The 25,879-nt window shown below is 40.7% G+C and overlaps 1 protein-coding gene across 1 annotated transcript; it reads right to left on the bottom strand.

The window, feature by feature from the left end:
* Window positions 1-971: 971 nt before the first annotated feature.
* On the bottom strand, window positions 972-25,249 carry ZNF800 (zinc finger protein 800). Its single transcript, XM_060777769.2, has 5 exons — window positions 25,070-25,249; window positions 18,201-18,311; window positions 11,237-11,332; window positions 9,676-9,819; window positions 972-8,854 (listed from the first exon to the last, which is right to left on the bottom strand). Exons 2-5 carry the CDS (start codon window positions 18,295-18,297, stop codon window positions 5,766-5,768), a joined length of 3,426 nt encoding a protein of 1,141 aa, XP_060633752.2. The 5' UTR covers window positions 18,298-18,311; window positions 25,070-25,249; the 3' UTR covers window positions 972-5,765.
* Between the last annotated feature and the right edge of the window lie 630 nt (window positions 25,250-25,879).

Here is a 25,879-nt window from a genome sequence, read left to right as displayed (position 1 = left end):
CGGATCCCAGATTAAAAGACTGCATTCTGGCACCACGAGATGCAGAGCTAACCTGAAGAAATGAGGCTACAAAGTGGAGTCCATGACATGCAAAGAGCAAAGCACATACCACCTACTACAATGCAGTCTGAGCCACATGCACAATAGAGGACCTCCTTAGCAACACCAGGCACTCCAAATGACCAGTTTCTGGTCAAAGGAAATTTAGTATAATGCCAAGTTTTTAGCTACGTTTGTGGTTTTTACGTAAATTAGAACTGTATACTCAATTCACTTCTGACATGATAAATAAAATAAATATCTGCTTATCCCAGATAAAACAGGGCTGCTAATAAGAATGTCTGTAAGGCCTCTCATTCATAAGGTCAACTTAAGTCAAAGCCAACTTGATGGCAACAACATAAACATTCTCAATTTTTTTAACCCTAGTAATTCATTAAATCTTCAGATATGTGTATAAGACAAAATATTTTATTTCCTAAATTAATATTGTTAAAATATTATGTTCAACTCCTTTTAATTTAAGATTCTTGTCTTTTAATTGAATCCTTTCTTTATAGGCTACAGAGATACAAGAATGGCACAATTTTTCATCATTTTTGTATTTTGCATTTATCAATGACATGGAAATTGCTGTAAGAATGGGTTCCCCCTTCTACAGTCCTTTATAAACCTCCCTAAACCAGTTCCAAAGAGCACGGACACTCGCTGGGGAATACGAGAATGAAGAATATAAGGAAATCCTGCTGCACGTGTGCAAAACTCCATCATGTGAAGTTGGATAGAATTCAGAATGCTCACCTCAAAATGTTATTCTCAAAGATGCTTCACATTTGCCCCACTAATTCATATATAAATCAGTATTAAATACATTACAAAATTATTTTCCCTGCCTTTACTATTCTTAGAATGCTGTATGCAATTGTATTAACTAAAAGTAAACAAGAATATTCAAAAACATTTGCCTGAAATAATTTCCAGTCTGTTTTATTTCCAAATAAAGTACACAAAGTATGAACATTCAACATATCAACATTTCCAACAGTTACAATCTATTTCCATTCACAATTTTAGTGCAAAGCACTAAAAGGACAAACTTACCCATAATTTTTTTCTTACTTATGCTAAACATTTTAGATATCTGTCATACAGAAAGTGTAAATTGACATAAAGTATTTCCTTAGCAAGAGAGTCAACCAATATATATTTTAATGGCATAATGTTCATTTTTTCATTGAGACAATTTGACACAAATCACTAAATGTTCTAAAAAATTATAATGCAGAGATGCCTGCCAAAATTCATAATGGTAGGTACTACAGAATTAATTAAAATAGACAAAAACAAATAGGCCTTTTATAAACTTTACAGTGAAAGTCAAGTGCTACCTACAGTGGTCATTCAACATCTTGTGGGCAAAAAATTAAAAAACTTACACTATCTTACACTATCTTACACTATCTTATTTTAACAATAGTTAAGGTACTACATCTTACACTATCTTACACTATCTTATTTTAACAATAGTTAAGGTACTACATCTTACACTATCTTACACTATCTTATTTTAACAATAGTTAAGGTACTATATCTTACACTATCTTACACTATCTTATTTTAACAATAGTTAAGGTACTATAACAAATAGTTGTATATGGCTTTTCTACAAAAACTACTTTCTTACTAATATTAGTGTACTATATTTTAAAAATAACTATTTTTTTTAAAAAAAACTGGAACTATTAAAGTGCTTGTGAATATATATTCTTAAGAATTAAAATAGGGGAATGTGGGTCACTTGTAAACTTCCATATGAAAGAGTGTCCAATAGACTAACCATACAAATTATTATGGACCTTTGCAAGAACATCAGTTCAAGTTGAATACGACCCCACCAAAAATATTAGTCAACTATAAACAGACATTAGAGCAAAATCTACAATTATTAGAATTCAAATACAAATCATTCAAATTATACTAAGTAACTGTTTGCTCATATACATTCATTTATAAAAATATATGTTTAAAGTACATCACAAAGCAAGCATTTGCTTAGTAGTATATCACAAAATCCTTGTTCAACAAAATCAGGATTAAGTATGGAACGGATGCTCCAAATGTACATTTTCTTTAAAAATAGTTCTTCTAAAAGTGTTTGGAAAAATTCCCTTTTCAAACATTTATTTTCTACTACTATTGAATTACATGAATTAAGACAGCTGGCCATCAGTTATAAGTTTTGTTTTCAATGCAGTTTAACTTCCATTGAAAAATTTGGACAAGGTTTATGACCAGTCAATACATTTAGTAAGAAAATAGCTTATAAAAATATTTTCTCTCTTTATTACGAAAGACATTAGCAGTCATTACATCAATTTTTCCCACATATCATTTGATGTAAAAAAAAAGATATTTATACAAATATTCAGTTAACCTAAAAGATGGGATGAAAGTTCAAGGATCTAAAGACAGGACGGCTTTATCGCTTCAATAAACTGATAGTGGTTTTGGTATTAAGGGGTCTAAACCAATTGGATGTTACTTATAAAAGCTCTTGAGGCAGTGGAAGTTTTCATATATAGATTTATAGAAATCCTTCCCCCTTCTGCCAATTTTCACGCTGTTCTGAAGCGTGAGGGCACTGTGACAAGAAGGAAAACTGCCAAAAAAAAAGTCTTCTACATTTGGCTGATGGAGGCAAGCAATGGGTCAAATAGTCTTCCGCCAGCAGATGAATACCGGTTAGATACAACCTAAAAACTCATCTCTAATCTTAAAACCACACAAGAATCTCTTAGCAACCTGAGAGTAGCTTCCAAATAGCTGGAGGCTTGTCTATATACTAATCTTTTTACATTAAAACCAGAAAACAAATTATTTAAAACTGGAAAGTCTGTTTTAGGCAATGGAGACTTTGGAACTGAAGTATCCACACAGTCATGCTCTGGAGATTAGAAATCTTTCCTATAATTTCAAATGCATTTTTTTCCGTTACTAGCTACACTGAAATATATTTAAGTTTAACGTTAGACTTGGTCTACACCTTTGCAAAACATCCACTACATAAAATGGATCTGTAGAATAGGTTTTCCTTCCTATCCTTTTGAAACAGGGCATTTGGGGGGGGAAACAGTCTCAAAAGATTTTAGATAAAAAAAGTCTAACATAAAACAAATATCCTTAATCAGAAAATATATGGATTTTTTAAAAGGGCTTTATCAAAGAAGAGAGAACGGGCATTTGTAATGCAAATATGTTAACTCTATAATTAACTTATACAACCTAAATTTAAAATATTCACTATAGTAGTACTAGTGTTTTGTGAAAACTCTATGCCAAAAATGTTTACTATTAAACTAAAACCACAGTTCAGCAACCCAGCACTTACAGGCCCTCTTCAGCTCATCAAGACTTTCTCTGCCTGGTCGGTACCGATGAAGTGCAATGTTAATTTTAAACTCATTTGGAACTATAGTATCTAACTCTAAACAGTTTGCCAAAATAACTCACTATGTAATACTAAATGTTGTAGAACAACTCAAACTATTCTAGGCTTGGTATTTTTTTTAAAAGACAAATTCAAAAGTCTACGGGGGAAAAACAGGCTAAAAAGGAATAAATGTACTACAGTTTTCTCTTCTATAACATCAGGGCAATGAAGAAAAGATTATTTGAGAATTTGACAAACAAAAACCAGGAAATATATGGTATTTTTTAAAAGGGCTGTACCAAAGGAGAGAGAACAGGCATTTGTAATGCAAATGTTAATTCTATAATTAACCTATATAACCTACATTTAAAATATTCACTATAGTAGTACTAGTATTTTGTGAAAACCCTATGCCAAAAATGTTTACTAACAAACTAAAACCACAGTTCAGCAACCCAGCACTTACAGGCCCTCTTCAGCTCATCAAGACTTTCTCTGCCTGGTCGGTACCGATGAAGTGCAATGTTAATTTTAAACTCATTTGGAACTATGGCATCTAACTCTAAACAGTTTGCCAAAATAACTCACTATGTAATACTAAATGTTGTAGAACAACTCAAACTATTCTAGGCTTGGTATTTTTTAAAAGACAAATTCAAAAGTCTACGGGGGAAAAACAGGCTAAAAAGGAATAAACGCACTACAGTTTTCTCTTCTATCACATCAAGGCAATGGAGAAAACAAAAACCCTTAATCAGAAAATATATGGATTTTTTTTAAAACGGGCTGTATCAAAGAACAGAGAATGGGCATTTGTAATGCAAATATGTTAACTCTATAATTAACTTATATAACCTAAATTTAAAATATTCACTATAGTAGTACTAGTAGTTTGTGAAAACTCTACTCCAAAAATGTTTACTAACAAATTAAAACCACAGTTCAGCAACCCAGCATTTACAGGCCCTCTTCAGCTCATCAAGACTTTCTCTGCCTGGTCAGTACCGATGATGTGCAATGTTAATTTTAAACTCATTTGGAACTATGGTATCTAACTCTAAACAGTTTGCCAAAATAACTCACTAGGTAATACTAAATGTTGTAGAACAACTCAAACTATTCTAGGCTTGGTGTTTTTTTAAAAGACAAATTCAAAAGTCCACTGGGAAAAAACAGGCTAAAAAGGAATAAATGTACTACAGTTTTCTCTTCTATAACATCAGGGCAATGAAGAAAAGAGTATTTGAGTATTTGACAAACAAAAACCAGGAAATATATGGTATTTTTTTAAAGGGCTGTATCAAAGGAGAGAGAACAGGCATTTGTAATGCAAATGTTAACTCTATAATTAACCTATATAACTTGCATTTAAAATATTCACTATAGTAGTACAAGTATTTTGTGAAAACCCTATGCCAAAAATGTTTACTAACAAACTAAAACCACAGTTCAGCAACCCAGCACTTACAGGCCCTCTTCAGCTCATCAAGATTTTCTCTGCCTGGTCGGTACCGATGAAGTGCAATGTTAATTTTAAACTCATTTGGAACTATGGTATCTAACTCTAAACAGTTTGCCAAAATAACTCACTATGTAATACTAAATGTTGTAGAACAACTCAAACTATTCTAGGCTTGGTATTTTTTAAAAGACAAATTCAAAAGTCCACTGGGGGAAAACAGGCTAAAAAGGAATAAATGCACTACAGTTTTCTCTTCTATCACATCAAAGCAATGAAGAAAAGAGTATTTGACAAATAAAAACCCTTAATCAGTAAATATATGGATTTTTTTTAAACGGGCTGTATCAAAGAACAGAGAATGGGCATTTGTAATGCAAATATGTTAACTCTATAATTAACTCATGTAACCTAAATTTAAAATATTCACTATAGTAGTACTAGTATTTTGTGAAAACTCTATGCCAAAAATATTTACTAACAAACTAAAACCACAGTTCAGCAACCCAGGACTTACAGGCCATCTTCAGCTCATCAAGACTTTCTCTGCCTGGTCGGTACCGATGAAGTGCAATGTTAATTTTAAACTCATTTGGAACTATGGTATCTAACTCTAAACAGTTTGCCAAAATAACTCGCTATGTAATATTAAATATTGCAGAACTAACCCTGTACAACTCAAACTATTCTAGGCTTGGTATTCTTTTAAAAGACAAATTCAAAAGTCCACTGGGGAAAAACAGGCTAAAAAGGAATAAATGCACTACAGTTTTCTCTTCTATCACATCAAGGCAATGAAGGAAAGAGTATTTGAGTATTTGAGCAAGGAGTACCAATGGGGAAAAAAACATGAAAGAAGGCACAAAGTGTTCTTCATTAGATGAGAACTTTGGATCTTGTACTTCTACCTTTGGTTTTATTGTTTTCTTCAGTTGAATATGATGCATTTGTTTTATGAGTTTTTTTGTGGCATTCCAACAAAGTCTTTTTTGCAAATGCTTTCCCACATATATCGCATGTGTGCAGAGAAAAGTTTTTTGTGACTTTTACTTCAATGCCAACATCAGCTCCTTCATACTTTTTCCTTGGTGAGTTAGAGGCAATGTCCTGTTTAAGACCATTTTGTTTATTTTCATCCCTATGAGGGCCTCTTTTTACTACCTTGTTTAGAACATAGTCAACAGACTTTTTTACAGCTCGGACTTCTAAATTTGCAGTTATTTTACCGAGGTAATTTGGAGACTTCTTATGCACTACAGTTATGTGTCTTATCACATCACGCTTCCGGCGTGTTTCGTAAGTGCACAGCGGACACCTATAGAATTTAACATATATGTTATTTCCATCTGTGTGCAATTCAATGTGTTTTGCTAAGTTTTGCTTAGAAGAAAATTGGCGTTTACACAGTTTACAGTAAAGTTTTTTGAAATCAAAACCAGGTGTAAGTCTTGGTTTCCTGGGTTTCTTAGGAGAGCCTACAAGATTCTGACCATTTCGCTTGGCATTTTCAGACTTCTGATTAATTTTATTTCTCTTTGTGGGCGTTGCCCTTTTTTTCTTTGCACACGCTGCACTTTTTTTCTCTGCAGATGCTGTGCTTTTTTTCCTGGCAGATGCTGCACATTTTTTCTCAGCAGATGCTGCACATTTTTTCTTGGTAGATGCCACACTTTTTTTCTTGGCAGATGCCACACTTTTCTCAGCAGACGTTGCCCTTTTTTTCTCGGCAGATGCTGTACGTTTCCTCTCAGCAGAAGCTGCACATTTTTTCTTGGCAGATGACACATTTTTTCTCTCAACAGATGGGGTCCCTTTTCTCTTTGCAGATGTTATGCTCTTTCTCGCTGCAGATGATGCATTCTTTCTCTCAGCAGATACTGTTCTGTTTTTCTCTGCAGATGGTGCATTTTTTCTCCCGACAGATGGTGTATTTTTCCTCCCTACAGATGATGCATTTCTTCTCCCTGCAGATAATGCATTCTTTCTGCCTGCAGATACTGAATTCTTTCTCCCTGCAGATGATGCATTCTTTCTCTCAGCAGATGGTGCACTTATTTTCTCTGCAGATAATGCATTTTTTCTCCCTACAGATGACACATTCTTTCTCTCAGCAGAGAGTGCACTTATTTTCTCTGCAGATGATACATTTTTTCTCCCTACAGATGACACATTCTTTCTCTCAGCAGAGGGTGCACTTATTTTCTCTGCAGATAATGCATTTTTTCTCCCTACAGATGACACATTCTTTCTCTCAGCAGAGAGTGCACTTATTTTCTCTGCAGATGATGCATTTTTTCTCCCTACAGATGACACATTCTTTCTCTCAGCAGAGGGTGCACTTATTTTCTCTGCAGATGATGCATTTTTTCTCCCTACAGATGACACATTCTTTCTCTCAGCAGAGGGTGCACTTATTTTCTCTGCAGATGATGCATTCTTTCTCTCAGCAGATGATGATTTTTTTCTCTCAACTAAAGGTGCACTTTTTCTCTTGGCAGACAGCACACTTTTTCTCTTAGTGGATGGCGAACCTTTTTTCGCAGATGGTGCAACTTTTCTCTTAGCTGGTGGTGCACATTTTCTCTCAGCAGATGATTCACTTTTTCTCTTAGCAGGTAGTACATTCTTTTTCTCTACAGATGGTGCACTTCTTCTCTCTGAAGATGACACACTTTTTCTCTTAGCAGATGCTGCCCTTTTTTTCTTTGCAGGTAGTACCTTTCTTTTCTCTGTAGATGGTGAACTTTTTCTTTCAGAGCATGATTCATTTTCTCTCTCTACTGATGCATTTCTTTCTGTGGATGGTGCACTTTTTCCTTCAGCTAATGTGGAAGACTTTTTCACAACTGGTGTTGAGCTTTTTTTCTCAGAAGATGGTACATTTTTCTTTTCAGCAGACAATGTGTTCTTTCTCTCAATTGATGTGTTCCTCTTCTCAATGCCCTCTTCATTCTTTCTTTCAGTTAATTGATTTGTTACTCTGACATCATTCTGTGGAGAAATAATTAAAGGTATTGATTCTGCAGACGCTGTTGAATCCGTTTTAAATTTTGCTTCTGTGCTACGAGAATTATTTATCTTTTTTTCTTTTTTAGTATTTTTGGTAGAATTAATTATCTTGTGAACAATCAACATGTGCTTTTTAAGCATTACTTGGGAAGTGTATTTTCTCTTGCACAACAGGCACTTGCATGTAGTTAAGTTGTACTCCGTCTTTAATGACGACTTTTGTTTTCGGATCTTAAGAGATTTTTTAGCAGAAGATTTTTCCAAGGACAAAGGCTGCCCCGGTCTTGTAGCTATTTCAGGTGTTATGGTATCTCTTCTCAACCCCCTGTGCACTTCATCAAAATGCCTTCTTACATTGGCTTTTGTAGCAAAGGATTTAAAACATACTGTACAACTTTTACCCAGTGTTACAAGAATATTTTTATTGCGCCCTCTTCCAAATGACTGATTTGATCTTTTTTTAATTTCAATGAATTTCTTTAGCTCATCCATCTTTTTTTTGTGCACTTTTCTAATATGCCGACGTATACTGCGTCTGGAATGAAATTCCTTTTTACACAGACAGCAAATTAATTGATGGCCAGAATCAGAGTTATTCTTGCATTTCAACACAAGCTTTGATGATGGCACTGAAGTTTCTGGAGCCAATATTGCCTTGTTAGCAGTAGAAAGTAGAGGAGGAAGAGGAGAAATATCTGTATTTGAAGGACCTGGAATTGAATTTGAAGGTTCTGTGGAAGGCTCTGACATTTCTAAAGAAGATTGAGCAAGAGTGGCATTCCTCCCAGTGTTTTCAACTGCGCTATCAGCCTTTGAAACATACTGATAGACAGCATTCTTATTTGTTTCTATAGGTTCCAGACGGATTATATAATCTTGGTTGTCTACCCTTGGATACATAGCTTCTAGAAGATCACTTATGGCTTGACCTTGTTGATCATTTACATCAGTAGAATCTGTAAAAATGAACACAGTTGAAATTACAGTTATAGAATTTAAACATCTGATATGCTAATCAGAGGACCAGAATCATACTAATGAACATTCAGTCTCTTCTTCCTTGCAGCAAATCCCATCAATTAACCTGTAATAATCAAAAGGAGAATACTTCAAGAGTATAATGGGGCCTTATAGGACCATTATAGTGAAAAGGCTGTAGATTTTTCTTAATTCATCCACATTTGTTCATATTAGTTTACCTTTTTCTATTTTCTTTTCCGTATGTTTATTTCTTTTCATTTTTCAAGCTCCCAGGGGGTAGGGGGCATTTTGTTAAATATCATATATATTCTGCCATGACAATACAGTTTTCCATATCCACAGATTGAATATCCATTGATTCCACCATCGAGGTCTTGAAAGTATTTAATATATATATTAAATTTAATGTTGCCATTTTATGTAAGAGGCACTATTTTACTACACCTTTGTACATAACAGGAACTAGAGCATCCATATATTTTAGTATCCACAGGGAGTTCTGGAACCAAACCCCAGTGGATGCCAAGGGCCCACTCTAACATGTGCCATGTTACATTCATAAATCACAATTAAAATGTAAGTATGTGTAAATTTATTAATCTACAAATCACAAATACGGAAGAAACGAATAATTCACCCTGTAAAATGAATAACATTTAAATATAAGGTAAAAGAAAATTTATTTATAAGTATTGAGAAACTTTTCAAAATGCATTTTTTAAAAATTCTTCATCTCAAAAAGCTAACAAATCTGCCTATTTAGATGAAAATAAAAATTTGAGATAACAAAACTTACTGTCATCCATCCGAAGACTTGGAGAACAATAGAATTTTTTATGGGTTATTAAATTTGGTAATCCTCTGAAGAGACTGCGACACGATTTACATTCAAATATAGTGTCCACATCTTTCAGCAAAATATGCTTAAGTTGTTTGGTTCCTGAAAAACACACACAAAAAGTAGTTTGGACATTTTGGACACCTCTGGTGAAAGTAAACATTTTTAATTCTAACTGCTGTAAACAGACAAATTAAAATGCAGCTACATCCAGAATTGCAAGCCTTCATGCTGATTATGAAAGTTCCCAAAACACATTACTTCCAGCATATCAAAATACAACTGCAACACCTTTCATCTCATATATCTCCAAAGTGCCTTCAGTCACTTTGGAGATATATGATTGCCATTCTCCGGCAGTCCAAGGAACCCACAGGAACCACATCACTTTCTCTCTTCTTAAGTGCCCACAATGGCAAGGAGGTTTCACAAAGCTCTGAGGCCACCTGGCAGCAGCAACACAAGCCGTTTTCCCTACTGATGGCACGTTTCTGCAGGACTCCTAAGAAAGGCAGGCTTTGGGCTTTGGTGTGACAGGAATCTATTCAAAAACAAGTCTAAGAAGGTAGCATCAAAGTCCAACCTCAATGCATGAACAATTTATGCAGCATATGTGATTCTCTGCCCTTGATTCTTGGCTCATTTGGTGGCAGGTGTCTCCAAAGACAGGTGAATGACACTGAACTAATGTTATGGGGTATGAGGGTTTAGCTTGTTTCTCTACCTGGGAGTGTGACTGACTTGGGAGAGGTGTGCTTATCAGCTGCACAGGTAGCAATGTTGACTTTCCAGACTGGGCCACAGCAACGCATGCCAGGGGACGGCTAGTAATATATTGTATTTACATATTACTTGTAAGTTCACTCTGAGTCCCTTTCGGAGTGAGAAGGATGACATATAAATGTTGTAAATAAATAAATAAATACTGCAAACCAAAATTCACACTATAAAAATTCCCAGTGTCATAGAGAAGAAATCTCAAATTCCTGAATGCAGAACAAATTTAGAAATACTTATTCACAGAAAACATAACAAACATAACAAATTCAATACAGCAACAGTCACTAGTTTACTTGACTTTCCAAATAAGTATAAGCTAATTAAGATGAGAATAACATATCAAATCAATGTATTATATGTAATTCTTTTTAAGCATTTATACCACAATTAGTGTACAAACTTCAAAAGTGATTGACAACATTTAAAATGACAGCATCAAATATTTTAAAATACAAGCCACAATTACTACAACAGGAAAGACCTATGTCTCAAATTAATCACCCTAAATAGAATTTTCAGATACAGATGCAGTATACCATCAAATATTGAGTACATAAACTGATTGCCTACAGCTGTTGATGGAATGACACAGTAGGTGGATCTAAACTTGATCTAGTGTGGTCATGTTTATTTTCATAAAATAAAATAGTTATTTTAAGTCGTAGGAACTCAACATGGGAATAAGAATATATTAAAAAATAAAATCAGCTAAACATATAAACAAGACAGTTACTCATACCTGATCGGAAACATTCAATAATTTGATGAATGCCAGATTTTGAAGTCTGAAGAGGCTGTTGTAATAGAGGAGGATCTCCAGGCTCCAGAGTTTGTACTGCAAAATATTTAGAATAAGTGGTAAAAGACAAGATGCAGCACATCCCCTGTGGACCTAAACCAAATTGATGCCGGTGGTCAGCCACCAATAGATCTTTCTTCCCTTCCCTTCCCCTTTGCTGCTATCCATGGTACATGAAATCTGGCAGCTAAGAGTTTCCCAGCCCTCAAGAACAGGTTTGAACAGCTGCAAGAAATTGGAATTGTTCCTCTTGGAGATCTGATGAAGACTGGGGATTACATTTAGATAGCATACATTTTTATTAAAATGTTGAAATATATTGTTGAAACTATGGTCTGGAAGCTAATAACAATCAAGTCATTTTGGTGTCCCATCTCCAGTACAATTATAGTGTGAATCTACCAAATCTTTAAGACATTTGCATACATGTACACATGCACACTGTTCTTCCACAAAGTACTATTGATAATTTGTCATTGGAAATGTAAGTTACATGCATTGAGTCCTTGAAAAAAAGTTCTTAGGATAATAACAGGAATTTTATACACTTTTCTTGTCAAACTTCATTCTAGCTATTTATACTTTTGAATTGCCTTAGTTGGAACTGGAGAAGTTGGAACAGAAGACTCAAATTACCAATATATTTTTCAAGTAATGCCAACAACTCCAAAACAATTAATAAGCAAATACTGTTGTGAGAAAACATTTATTTCAATCACATGTTATTAGTTTGGAAAGATTTCCAATATGGTTATCACTTGATTGAAGAAACAAGTGTGTTTTGACTGAGGAATCAACTGATTGATTAAATCTGCATAAAGTTATTTTAGAGGGTGTTTATAATTTTACTTTAATCTCTTTTTTAAAAGAGTTTGATTGGGGTTTATCTATGTTATACTGCTGGACGACCCTCTGGGGATGAAAGGAACTACAAACACATTTAAGGAAATACTCTGTGTTATTGCATAATAGTCACCATTGTGTGATTGTTGCACCCCCATTTTGGGAAAGGCAAAAACAGAGTTCTGCTATTCTCTGTGGAATAGTCGCACCCTAAGTTCGGTTGGCCAGGCAAGTGAACTAAGTGTGCAACTGCTGTTTGGCACTGTGGGTCTTGACTTGGCTGGGAGCTGAGTCAAGCCACACAGCACCAAAAGGGAAAGAGGGCAGAGGACACATCTACTCCTTTTCCTCAAAATATGAGGGGGGGGGGGGAAGAGAAGTGTGACTATTATGTGATGAAATATGATAATACTTCACAGACACTAGAAACTTAATCTCCCTCAAGCATTACTATGTGACAGTTATACAATCATTTTAGAATACTAACTACTTAGCATCTGAAGGTAAACCAGTGTCGTGTAGTCATTTCAGTGCTGGAGCAGGATTTTTGAGACCAGGTTTGAAATTCCAACTCAGACATTTCATTGGACAAGCCATGCTTCTCAGATTCAGAGGAAGACAGTGGCACACCTTTTTGAACAAATGTGGCTGAGAAAAGCCTCACCACGTAAGATTATTATTATTATTATTATTATTAACTTTATTTGTACCCCGCTAGCATCTCCCGAAGGACTCGATGCGGCTTACACGGGCCGAAGCCACAAAACACAATACAATAGAAAACATAACACAGCGATAAACAAAGCAAATCAAATAATTAAGCAAAATAACCACAATGACAATACATCAAGACACTATTAAAACTGGTTCGGCCAGCGCAATGGGGTACAGGGTTAAAAGTGCTGAGATGGCAGGAGGAACGTAGGATTAAAGTGTGGTGTGCAGCAATGTTAGTTGTGCTAAAGTGCATCTAGGACTTGGGATGGGGATTCCTAATCTGCGAAGGCACATCGGAACAGCCAAGTTTTTAGGTTCCTTCTGAAAACTGCCAGAGTAGGGGCCTGACGAAGCTCTTTTGGAAGGGCATTCCAGAGTCGGGGGGCCGCCACAGAGAAGGCCCTGTCCCGCGTCCCCACCAAGCGCGCTTGCGACGTAGGTGGGATAACGAGCAGGGCCTCCCCAGATGACCGGAGCGAGCGTGTGGGTTCGTAGATGGAAATGCGGTCACGCAGGTAGGGTGGTCCCAAACCGTTCAGGGCTTTGTAGGTGAGCACCTGCACCTTGAATTGGGCTCGGAAAATAAATGGCAGCCAGTGGAGCTCCTTGAACAAGAGGGTTGACCTCTCTTGATAATGAGCTCCAGTTAGCATCCTGGCTGCTGCCCGCTGGACCAATTGTAGTTTCCGAGCCGTCTTCAAGGGCAGCCCCACGTAGAGCGCATTGCAGTAATCCATTCTAGAGGTGACCAAGGCGTGGACCACCCCGGCCAGATCCGCCTTCACAAGGTACGGTCGCAGCTGGCGCACAAGTCTCAGTTGTGCAAAGGCCCTCCCGGATACCGCCGACACCTGAGCCTCAAGTGTAAGCGAAGAATCCAAGAGGACACCCAAACTGCGGACCTGTGGCTTCAGGGGGAGTGTAACCCCGTCCAACACAGGTTGCCACCCTATACCCCGATCCGGTTTACGATCGACCAGGAGGACCTCTGTCTTGTCGGGATTGATCTTCAGCTTGTTCTTCCTCATCCAGATCGACACAGCGGCCAGGCACTCGTCCAGCACCCGAGAAGCCTCCTTGGAATTAGGTGGAAAGGAGTAGTAGAGTTGTGCGTCATCCGCATAGAGATGGCACCCAACTCCAAAACTCCGGATGACCTCTCCCAGCGGTTTCATGTAGATGTTGAAGAGCATGGGCGACAAGATAGATCCTTGCGGGACCCCACAGGTCAAAGGCCAGGGGTCCGAGCAGGCGTCTCCCAGCTTCACCATCTGGGTGCGTCCCTCCAGGAAGGACTGGAGCCACGACAGAACCGTGCCCCCAAGGCCCATCCCAGAGAGACGACCCAGAAGGATACCATGATCGATGGTATCGAAAGCCGCTGAGATGTCCAAGAGAACCAGCAGAGTCACACTCCCCCTGTCCAGCTCTCTGCGGAGGTCATCCACCAAGGCGACCAAGGCTGTCTCGGTGCCATGGCCAGGCCTGAAACCAGACTGTGCCTGATCTAGGTAGTTGGTATCGTCTAGGAAGCCCTGGAGCTGCGAGGCGACCACCCGCTCCAGCACCTTACCCAAGAAAGGGAGGTTGGAGACTGGTCTGTAGTTATTCAGCACCGTGGAGTCAAGGGAAGCTTTTTTGAGGAGTGGACGAACCACTGCCTGTTTCAAACCAGATGGAAAAATCCCTTGCTCCAACGATGCATTGACAATCAATACAAACCAGTCAACCAACCCCTCCCTGGCTGATTTAATGAGCCAAGATGGGCATGGGTCTAGAGGTGAGGTGGTCGCCCTCACAGCCCCAAGAACCCCCTCTACGGTTTCAGGAAGAACAAGCCTAAAAGAATCCCACAAAATTGGACAAGCAGGTACCTCCGTCACCTCTTCAGGCACTGCGATGGAATTGGAGTCGAGCTCGAGGCGTATCTGGGCGACTTTATCTGCAAAATGGTGTGCGAAATCGCGACACCGAGCTGCGGGGTCGTCAGGGACCCCCTCCACCGCAGGTGGGTGGAGGAGTTCTCCCACGACCCGAAACAGCTCCGATGATCTATTTGCTGCAGATGCTATACGAGCGGTCGTGAATGACTTCCTGGCCGCCCGTATGGCCACGGAGTATGCCTTAAGAGAGGCTCTAGCCCGTGTTCGATCAGATACATCTCGAGATTTCCTCCATTTGCGCTCTAGCCCCCTTCTCGTGTGCTTCATCACAGCCAGCTCCTCGGTGAACCAAGGAGATGGCCTGTCACGACGCAACGAGATGGGGCGTTCGGGTGCGATCATATCTAACGCCCTGGCCATCTCCCCGTTATAGAGAGTTACCAAGGCGTCGATAGAATCGCCAGGCTCCAAGGCAGGAAGAACCCTAAGATTCCTCAGGAATCCATCCGGATCCATCAGTCTCCTAGGGCGGACCATCTTAACTTGTCCTCCACCCCTGCGGAGGTTTAGGGTCGCAGTAAGTCTAAATGTGATCAGATGATGGTCAGACCATGACACTGGAAGGATGTTTTGATCTTCCACTCTGATCAATTCGTCGTCCGCCACAAAGACAAGGTCGAGAGTGTGCCCAGCTTGATGCGTGGGGCCGGATATTATCTGTGACAGTCCTATGGCCGTCATGGTGGCCATAAAGTCCTGAGCTGCGCCAGATAAAGTGGTCTCGGCGTGGATGTTAAAGTCTCCCAGCACCACCAGGCGCTGGGAGACCAAGGCCGAATTAGAGACCACCTCCGCTAACTCAGACAGGGAAGCTGCTGGATCTCGGGGTGGACGATACACCAACAGGAACCCCACACTGTCACGGCTCCCCACCTTCAAGTGGACACATTCAAACCCAGAAGCTTGCGGGACAACGCATCTGGTCACGGCGATGGATTGCCGGAAGACCACTGCGACCCCTCCTCCCCGCCCCCCTTGTCTGGCCTGCTGATGCACTCCGAAACCAGGTGGACACAACTGGGTGAGATTTACTCCCCCCAGCTCATCCAGCCAGGTCTCGGTGATGCATGCCAGATCCGCCCTCTCATCCGTGAACAAGTCCTGGATGGCCGCGGTCTTACCATTAACGGATCTGGCATTAATCAGCAGGACCTTAAGGCCAAGGGGGCTGCCATGGAGCCTACCACTACCTACCTTCTCCAGGGTCGCAAGAACTCTGTTGCGCTTCTCCCTGGGATGTTGGTGAACCGCTATTCTCCTCCCCCACACGACTTGGATGGCACCCCCTTCCTCTGGAGCCCTCCCCCCCCCTACATGGGCAGGATCTATGACTAGTCAGCTCTCAGAGGAAGAAGTCGGGCTGGGGAATAATCTCCCTTGGGCGTTAGGTAAGGATGTTTCTGATGATGAGGTAGATAATGAAACATCAAGGGAGCTGAGTGGGCTGAATAAGGGGAGTGTTCTCGAGCGAAGGAGTGTGGCTGGTTGAGCGGGGGCGACCGGGGCAGATGGGGTCTCAAAATGGTATGAACCAGGAGGGGGGGAGGGGGAGGCCCTAACCGGGGAGCTAATTGTGGAATTCACACGGGGACCTGATGGTGTATGGTGAGAAGGAACCCCGGAGGCAAATAAGGGGCGTATCTGGGGGTCCACAACTACCCTCCTAATGGTAATGCCCCATTTCTTTAAGACAGAGCGCTTTGCCATAAGCTCTCCGAGCCATGAATTGTCTTCTGGTGTTATTTGAAGACGGGAGGAACGGTCAGATGATTGGAAGTCCCTCCATAACCACACTATGGCTTCTAGTCTTATATCCTGTTGTCTTTTACCCAGGATTTGGGCCAAGGAATTACAAACTGCCCTCTTAGAGGTCCATCTGCCTCTGTTTATCAATTGGTCAGCAATGTCCACCGCGAACATGTCAGTTTGTAGATGATGATCCTGAGTGCAGGCTGCGGTTGGCTGGACCAAAAAATCTGTTGTTATATTATTGATCGTCCTCTGAGCGGCCATCATAGACCGCTGCCACTCCACAATGTTCTCAATCCTATGACTGCCCAAAGATTCTCCCCTTCCCTCAGTCGACTCATCATTCAATCCTCGTTCAGCCCCCAGATCCCCAAGGTCCGACATGCCTTTCTCCCCATTTTGGCACAAGTCCTTAGCCAGATCTGCACACAAAGAGTTCTCAGTCTTTGGGGGAATTGATTGCACAGGAATTCCTGAGAAAGAGGCAAAACCTCTAAGGAGATGGTCCATTTTCTCGTTTAAAAACCTGAGTTGTAACAACACATGATTAAACGATTCCCTCAGGAGATCGTAAAAGTGCAAAAGATCATTCTTCGCATGGGGTTCTGCTCCACCCATTCCTATGTCTAAAAGGTAGCTCACACAACACTCGTATCTAAACACTCCCACCAGCTTACATTCACATACAACTTCCGGCACAGTCAGCCACTCCCAGGCACTCCAAGAGCCCACAAACTTCTCTCTTTCCCACAATTCACTCAACTATCCAACACCACATCTGCACTCTCACTCACTAGACTAAACACACCCAACAATCATCCACACTTCCTATACGACTCTTTTATCACAACCGCTAGTCTAAACACACTCAGCTACCAGCCACACCTTCCTATATGGATGCTTCTTGTCACAAGCAGTCTCATGCGATCTCCTGGGCCTCTTCACCTGATCCACCCCCACAATCCTATCCTCATCAATCAAATCCTATGTATCTCCTATCATACTCTCAGCAGTCGGAACATACAACATGTAACATAAAACATACAGCCAAGCTAAACTATAACAAATACTAGAATTAACTAGCAAAAGAGAAAGTGGGAAAATAAAATAAAATAAAATAAACCAAACAGAAAAGGGTCAGATGGCGACAACAGCAGCATACAAGATCACCATACATCAGAAATTACTTGAAGGCACACAAGAAGTAGTATCTGTAGATATCCTAATTCCATTAGTACTGCATGATTTTATCCTAATGACTTCTTAAAGGTAAGGTAAAGGTAGTCCCCTGACATTACGTCCAGTCATGTCTGACTCTGGGGGGTGGTGCTCATCTCCATTTCTAAGCCGAAGAGCCAGTGTTATCTGTAGACACCTCCAAGGTCATGTGGCCGGCATGACTGCATGGAGCGCTGTTACCTTCCCGCCAGAGCGGTACCTATTCATCTACTCACATTTGCATGTTTTCGAACTGCTAGGCTGGCAGAAGCTAGGGCTGACAGCAGAAGCTCACGCCGCTCCCCGGAATCGAACCTGCGACCTTTCGATCAACAAGCTCAGCAGCTCAGTGCTTTAACCCACTGCGCCACCGGGGGCTCCTAATGACTTCTTATTGAACCCAAAAATTAAAGAAGAAATGTCAATGCTAATACCTGGTTCACAGCATCCATGGTGATGGTGATCAGTCTGACAGTATTTGTGATTTAGAGGCATCTTCCCCTTCAATGACCTCTTCTTCTTCTTCCGCATTCAGTTTCTTGTCTCTGATAAAATAAGCAATTTCTCAGCCATTTACTAGATAATATAAGGGCATTCTACATAACACACTTACCAAATAACTGATTTGATAAAGTACATTGAGAACATACAGAGAACTAATACACATGTTCAAGATAAAAGTCTGCTAAAATGTTTTAAATTTTTAAAAAAGAGGTGTTGTAACTAGAGTGGGCAAGATATCAATGATTATCTGGCTTATAAATAAAATGAAAACTTCCAAACAAGGAGAATATCCCACATCATTCTGAGTCAATTCAAATCCACCTTGTCTCCCACTTCTACCTAACCAGCCAGCCCTTTCTCTCCCTATTTTTAAACCCTGCATAAATGGCTAGTTCAGATTTTGACAGTATTACAATCACAGCAGCCACAGAACAATAGAGAAGCATCTTCAGAGCCAAAATATAACATAATCTAGTTTATTTAATAGTACAATTACCACAGTATATACTAATGTACAAATCAACCTCAAATATAAATGAAGGGCAGGTTTTGGGGTCAAAATTATGGAGTTTGATATGACCCATGGAGGAGTTGAGGGTCATTCCACAGAGAGGGGAAAGCACCAATGTCATTACAAGAGATCAGTTACCCCTGGCCACTGTCACCTTTTCCCCACCCAGGCATTCAGAACAGCCAGATGCAGTACCACATCAGAAAGAATAAAGGGAGCCGATGTTTCTTTTAGATTCTTCCAGGGCAGACTTTGCCTTTTGCCATGTTACTCAGAGAACGGGATGGTACATTTTTGATAAGCGTTAACGTACAGTATTTGTTTCATGTTTTCAACACAGATTCTTTGAGTTGATTTTTGACTAACATTTCTAGACTTATGCATGAATAAATAAGGTACTTCCCAGAGATCATCAGGAAGCTGCCACCTGTCTCTCTCCAAAGTGACTTGATAAAACTAGCATTTGCCAGATAGGTACTAAAAGGATTGTAATGAAACTAGCCTTTGCCAGGTAGGTACTGAAAGGATTGTAAGTTGGGAAAATCAGAATAGGCCCTGACAGGAGTTATGTTGAATGAATTTCAATCCCATATAAAGAAAAAATCCAGAGCTTTAACACAGGCAGTCCCTGAGTTTCAAGCATCTGACTTAGAAACAACTCATAGTTAAGAACAGTGGTGAGGCAACAGGAAGTGAGAGAAATCTACCCCTAGGAAGGGAAATTTGTTCCTGAAAGAGTTATCATTGGGAAAAGGTGTCTCAACTGAAGCTTTATCACCAATTCTTATTTACACAATAAACCATTTTTTTTCAAAATCCAACTCTCACAGGAACAGAAAGTGCAGTGAAATCTTCTGAATCTTTGAACAGACAGCAAAACAAACACCAAAGGAGTATCAACACTTCACTATGCTATTCAAATTCAACTTAAGAACAAACCTTAACTTAAGAACCTATCTTGCTTGTAACTTGGGGTTGGTCTGTACTACTTTTATCTACAGCAGATATTTTTAAGCACCAAAACCACATGTCTAACATCCAAAAGTAAGTTTCTCAATCAGCTCATAAGTTTGTAAATCAGTCTGTAACACTTTATATTGTGAACTAACACTGACACAACACCAGGTATTGTTACATTTGACTAAAAGGAGCTACAGAAGGATATATGAATTCTTTTAAATCCTTCTGACTAAATCTATTGGTAAGAATATGCAAAGGTGTGTGATGTCTCAGTACATATAAATGTTCATCCAACTGAATTAGAAGTGGGAGAACATAAGACTTCTTAACTATGTTTGATTTAACAATTCCACATAAAACAACCTACTGCCAGATTCCTCTAAGTTTTCAACAGTTTGATTTATATTTTATCCAGCTTGATCTTCTTTCAAAATACACTTAACAGGTACAGCAACAGTGTTGCATCACTGAATTCCCAAATGTAATTCTCTAAAATATTTTTCAAGCAGAATATAAGATGCTGAATATCTGTGGTTTTGCCAGGGAAAGTCAAAACACAATTTTGAATAATTTCAACTAGTAAAATATCTCTTAAACTAATGCAAAATAAACATGGTAGCACAGTTATCTCAAAAAAGCTGAACTATGAGAATCTAACAAATATATTGAGAGAATATGTTATTTCTATTTATAAAGAATGCAGAAAGAAAAATATTTGACTTCTGAGGTTAAACACCATATATAAATCAACCTCATTTGTAAGTCGAGGATAGATTTTGGAACCAAAATTATCGATGACTGTAAGTTGAGTTCACTATTGTGATTTTCCCACTCAGGCATTAAAAAACAAAACAAGTAATGCTCTGGCAAAGAGAGTAAAGGGATTTGGTGTGTCTTTCAGGTTCTCCCAGGATGAACAAGCTCTTTCCTTTTACCACTCTACTCAGAGAAGGGGGTGGCTTCTTCTTTGATAAGCATTATTTTAAGTACTTAAAATGACACATGACGATGACATGTATTTTGTGATTGAAAGTGAAAATGAGGAACATTATGCATAATATAACTGCAAGCTGATATTGCACTACTAGTTTAGTAAGCAGGGAAGTATGTATGCTTGTTGGTAATAAGTATTTCAAAGAGGAACCTAATTAATTCATACTTTTCAAAGTGATCCAAACAGCACTGTTGTAATATAAATTACTTTGAAACCATCCCTAGTATTTGTCAGGCAACCAACATATACCTTATAATGCTGTTTATGCCTAATCATACAACATGACAGAATACTACAATATTGTCATTATTAACTACTCTTTACTACTTCCCAGCTTTGCAAGTACCAGTTCAGCTGTGATACAGAAACAATATATTCAACCCTCTGTCCAATATTTATGGTGCTTTGCATTGGAAAATGAGTCCACAAGCAAAAGCAACTCTTCCATCTGATGTGCTTCTATGAAAATCGCTACCTTCAAAATTTAGTGCCAAGAATTTAATCTTTTTCATAGCTCCGACATAACCGAGTGAAGACAAAACAATGCATGCACTCCAAAGGAAGTCTAAGCTAGTAATTATTAATATTTCATAACTGTTATATATCTTGGCTTTTTCCACAAACCAACACTCAAGGCTACTAGCTAACATGCCACCACTTTCACTATTACAAGGAAACAACTGCAGAATCCAAATCTATATTCTGAAAGGTGTCCATAAAGAATCAGTTTTCAATCTAATATTCCCATAGAGCAGCAAAGAGTCTAGATATCCTGAAGGCACTAGATCCCACATGAATTTGGAAGCTAAACAGGTCTGGTTAGTACTTGAATGGGAGACTGCAAAAGAATACTAGATGATGAAAGCTATATCTCGGGGCTCTTCCACACAGCCCTATATCCCAGAATATAAGGGAGGAAATCTCACAATGTCTGTTTTGAACTGGTTTATCTGAGTCCACACACATAATGTGGGATTTCCTGCCTTGATATTCTGGGATATAGGGCTGTGTAAAATGGCCCTCAGAGGAAGGCACTCTCTAATGAGTCCTTGTCTTTCAAAAAAAAAAAAAAACCCATAAAATCTGTGACTTGAATGCATGTACACAGAAACATACAGCAACAGACTCCGAAGCCTATAACAGAACAAGGAATTGACAGGTCAATTAGGATCTAATGCAAATCTGTGTTTCTTGCAATTGATCAGCAAAGATTTGTCAGTCCAAATTATTTAGAACAATGAAGAATAGAATCACTTCCTACAGCTACATAAATTGGTCTGGGGAAGAGGGCAGAATAAACTTTTGTGTGAAAAAATGCAGAGCTCAATTCAGTTCTTGTACTGAAAAATGAAGTCCTGGGGCTAGAATGCATCATCCTGCTCTTTAACTCTTGCACATGGCTTTTTGTGAAGTCTGAAGGCTCTGGTTAAAAAAGAGTCACCCCACATTTGACAGAGAAAGACTGATGATCAAAAGGCCTCAATCATAATTACCTTTCTAAAATTGGCCTCTAAAGAACCATAGTTGCTGATCCAGGGAAAACACCAGGGAGTGATAATCTGTGGTACTGAGAAACTGCAATTGCCAACACCCCTCTCTATAGGCTTAGAGAGAGGGGTGGTGGCAATTGCAGTTCCTCAGTACCTTTCAGGCTCAAGAAGGAAACCACCACTCTTTGAGGCAGCCCTTCCCACTGTTGAACAGTTCTTGCAATCAGGAGGATTTTCCTAACGTCTAGGTAATATATCATAATATGAATCAGTTGCTCTGTGTCCTAGGCCCCATCTACACTATCAATTTAATGTCACTTCAAGCTATCTCTAAAATGTGGCAGCTAGACTATGCAAATCTTTTGTGATGTTTCTGTGTACGTGCATTCAAGTCACAGATACACCTATGTGTCTGTTCACTGTGAAGCCCACTAATCTGACACAAGCAAAGTCAAAGGCAGAAATCAGAAATGAAGTTGTTAATGTGTATCAGCATGCTGTAATATAAACCATATCACACAACAAAATTGGCTCTGCAAAATGCAAAACGCTGTAAGGACACTTATGAGAACTCCACTATGCGCAAATTCATGTTCTGGAAAGCAGAGTTGGGGGAGAAAACCATGTGTTCCCTGCAGCTGTCAAGCCACAGATACTGTGGATCCTGCAACTGGTTCGAGTTCAGCTTCTGCCAGGTGTGTAATCACTACCCAGGCCTCAAACTGGTTCCAGGGTTTAGATTCTAATTACCCTCACAGTGGTACCATATTCTTCAATATCAGTTTCCAACTGACCTAAATGGTTAGTGTAAATGGGCCCCTAGGACTCTTCCACACAGCAATATAACCCAGAATATCAAAGCAGACTATCCACCATATCGGCTTTGTACTGGATAATCTGAGTCCATACTGCCATATAATCCAGTTCAATGTGGATTTTACACAGCTGTGTTGAAAAGGCCCTAGTCAGAAAACAAGCAATGTTGCCCTGACACTGAAAGTCTCACAGGCCACATAAAATGATGTGGTGGGCAGGATTTGACCCACATCCCTTACATTTGTCATTTCTGAACTAGACACTACACTATTGGTGCAGGTTCAAACTGCATTCGCTTTGTAAGCTGTTCAGAAGTGGAACTCTCTGAACCAGAGTGTGGTGGAGGCTCCTTCTTTGGAGGTTTTAAGCAGAGGCTGGATGACCATCTGTCAGGAGTGCTTTGAATGTGATTTTCCTGCTTCTTGACAGGGATTGGACTGGATGGCCCACAAGGTCTCTTCTATGGCTTAAGTTCATCTTGTGGTTTCCAAGGGATGCACCCCCAAGTGTAGACCTAATACAGTTTGACACCAGTTTAAGTGCTATGGAATCAAGGGAGTGGTCGTTTTACAACAGTGGTCCTCAACCTGGTGTCCCCAGATGTTTTTGGCCTTGAACTCTCAGAAATCCTAGCAGCTGGTAAACTGGATGGGACTTCTGGGAGTTGTGGGCCAAAAACATCTGGGGACCCCAGGTTAAGAACGATTGTTTTAAAACAGTGGTTCTCAACCTGGGGTCCCCAGATGTTTTTGGCCTTGGACTCTCAGAAATCCTAGCAGCTGGTAAACTGGATGGGACTTCTGGGAGTTGTGGGCCAAAAACATCTGGGGACCCCAGGTTAAGAACGATTGTTTTAAAACAGTGGTTCTCAACCTGGGGTCCCCAGATGTTTTTGGTCTTCGACTCTCAGAAATCCTAACAGCTGGTAAACTGGATGGGACTTCTGGGAGTTGTGGGCCAAAAACATCTGGGGACCCCAGGTTAAGAACGATTGTTTTAAAACAGTGGTTCTCAACCTGGGGTCCCCAGATGTTTTTGGTCTTCGACTCTCAGAAATCCTAACAGCTGGTAAACTGGATGGGACTTCTGGGAGTTGTGGGCCAAAAACATCTGGGGACCCCAGGTTAAGAACGATTGTTTTAAAACAGTGGTTCTCAACCTGGGGGCCCCCAGATGTTTTTGGCCTTCAGCTCCCAGAAGTCCTAACAGCTATTAGACTGGCTGGGATTTCTGGGAGTTGTAGGCCAAAAACATCTGGAGACCCCAGGTTGAGAACCACTGTTTTACAAGGTCTTGAGCTTTTTCTGCCAAAGAGTGCTGGTGCTTTGTGAAACTACAGCTCACATGAGCCACTGCACACAAAGCAGTGTCAAACTGCATTGATTCAACAGTAGAGATGAGCTTAAGGCCCCTTCCACACAGCTGTACAAAATCTACATTGAACTGGATTATATGGCAGCATGAGCCCTTCCACTCAGCCCTATATCCCAGAATATCAAGGCAAAAAATTCTACAATATCTGCTTTGAACTGGGTTATCTGAGTTCAGACTCAGACAATGTGGGATTTCCTGCCTTGATATTCTTGATTTGCCTTCAATCACATCCCTAAATGCTTCCCACAGAAGGGATGTCAGCAGCGAGAAAAAGAGCCTCCCTCCAACGCCTCCCCACAGAATGAGTAACTCTTCTCCTCCCTCCCGCCTTGTTCTCTCTCAGCGAGTGAAGAAAGCCCCCTTTTTGCAAACACCTGTCCTGGAAGTAAGGCACCCTCTCTCTCCCTCTCTGCCTGCCTCTCCCCTCACACGTCCAGACTCATGAGTTCTAAGGCTGCCGCTCTGGGGCGACAGAGGGAGGCTGGCTTGTCTGAGGAAAGTTCTTTCAGCGGGAAGACTGCGCGGAAGAGAAGGCATGGGTACACCCTGAGGTGGGCGCCCGACTGACTGGAGCGCGGGAGAGAGCAAGAGGAGGAGGAGGAGGAGACGCCGGGCTCCTTCCTTCCTTCTCTCAGGTGACAAGGAGCGCCTTACCTCCTCCGGGGAAGGGGCGGGAGGGAGGAGGGGAGGAGGGAGGACCTCTCCGCCTCGTCCCGACCCAAACTCGACGCGACCCCGGAGCCGGATGGTGCGCGAGGGCAGGAAGTGACTTGCGGCCGCGGCAGGGCCTGGCCTGGGGCAGCGCAACACGCATGCGCCGCACCCGGCTTCTCCTCCCCGCCCCCTCCCTCTCACACACGCACTGCCTTCTCTCTCTCTCTCTCTCAAGTCTCGCCGCCTCAAAACTTTTTTTTTGGTCCTTCCTCCTCCTCCTTCGCCCCGCCCCCTCTGGGGCGCGCGCTCTCCTCCCTCTTGGGCCTTCCTTTTTTGCAGCCAATCCGTACAGGTGCCTCGCCCCGCCTCCTTGCGCTCTTCTGCTCTGGGAAAACTTGGGAGGGGGAGAAAGTTTGGGAGGAGGAGGAGGAGGAGGAGGAGGGGAGAGAGGGGCGCGCTCTCGTCCTGCCACGTGCGCCTCCGCCAATCAGGAGCAGCTCCCACCCCGCGCTGGGTCCCCCCCTCCAAAAAAATCAAAACAAAAGTAAGCCTTCGCGTCGCGTTTCTTCTCCTCACCGGACTCTTGAGGAGAAGTTGGGCGCTCCTCGGGAAGGAGAGCCGAGAGAGACGACTGACTGCGGGAAACTCAACCGGAGTTCAGCTTCCACCAACGGAATGAGTGGAGAAGGAGGTTTCGCGTGTTGTTGTGTCGCGGGACTCGCTTTCTCCACGCCGCTTTTCGTACCCTCACAGCAAAAGCGAGAGGACGACGGAAAGATAGGACCGCTCTGGAAGAAGCAGCGCTACCGT

The sequence above is a fragment of the Anolis sagrei genome, chromosome 5, assembly GCF_037176765.1.
Source record: "Anolis sagrei isolate rAnoSag1 chromosome 5, rAnoSag1.mat, whole genome shotgun sequence".
NCBI lineage: Eukaryota > Metazoa > Chordata > Lepidosauria > Squamata > Dactyloidae > Anolis > Anolis sagrei.
The sequence above is the reverse complement of the archived record's forward strand: the minus strand, read 5'-3'. Positions and strand labels throughout refer to the sequence as shown.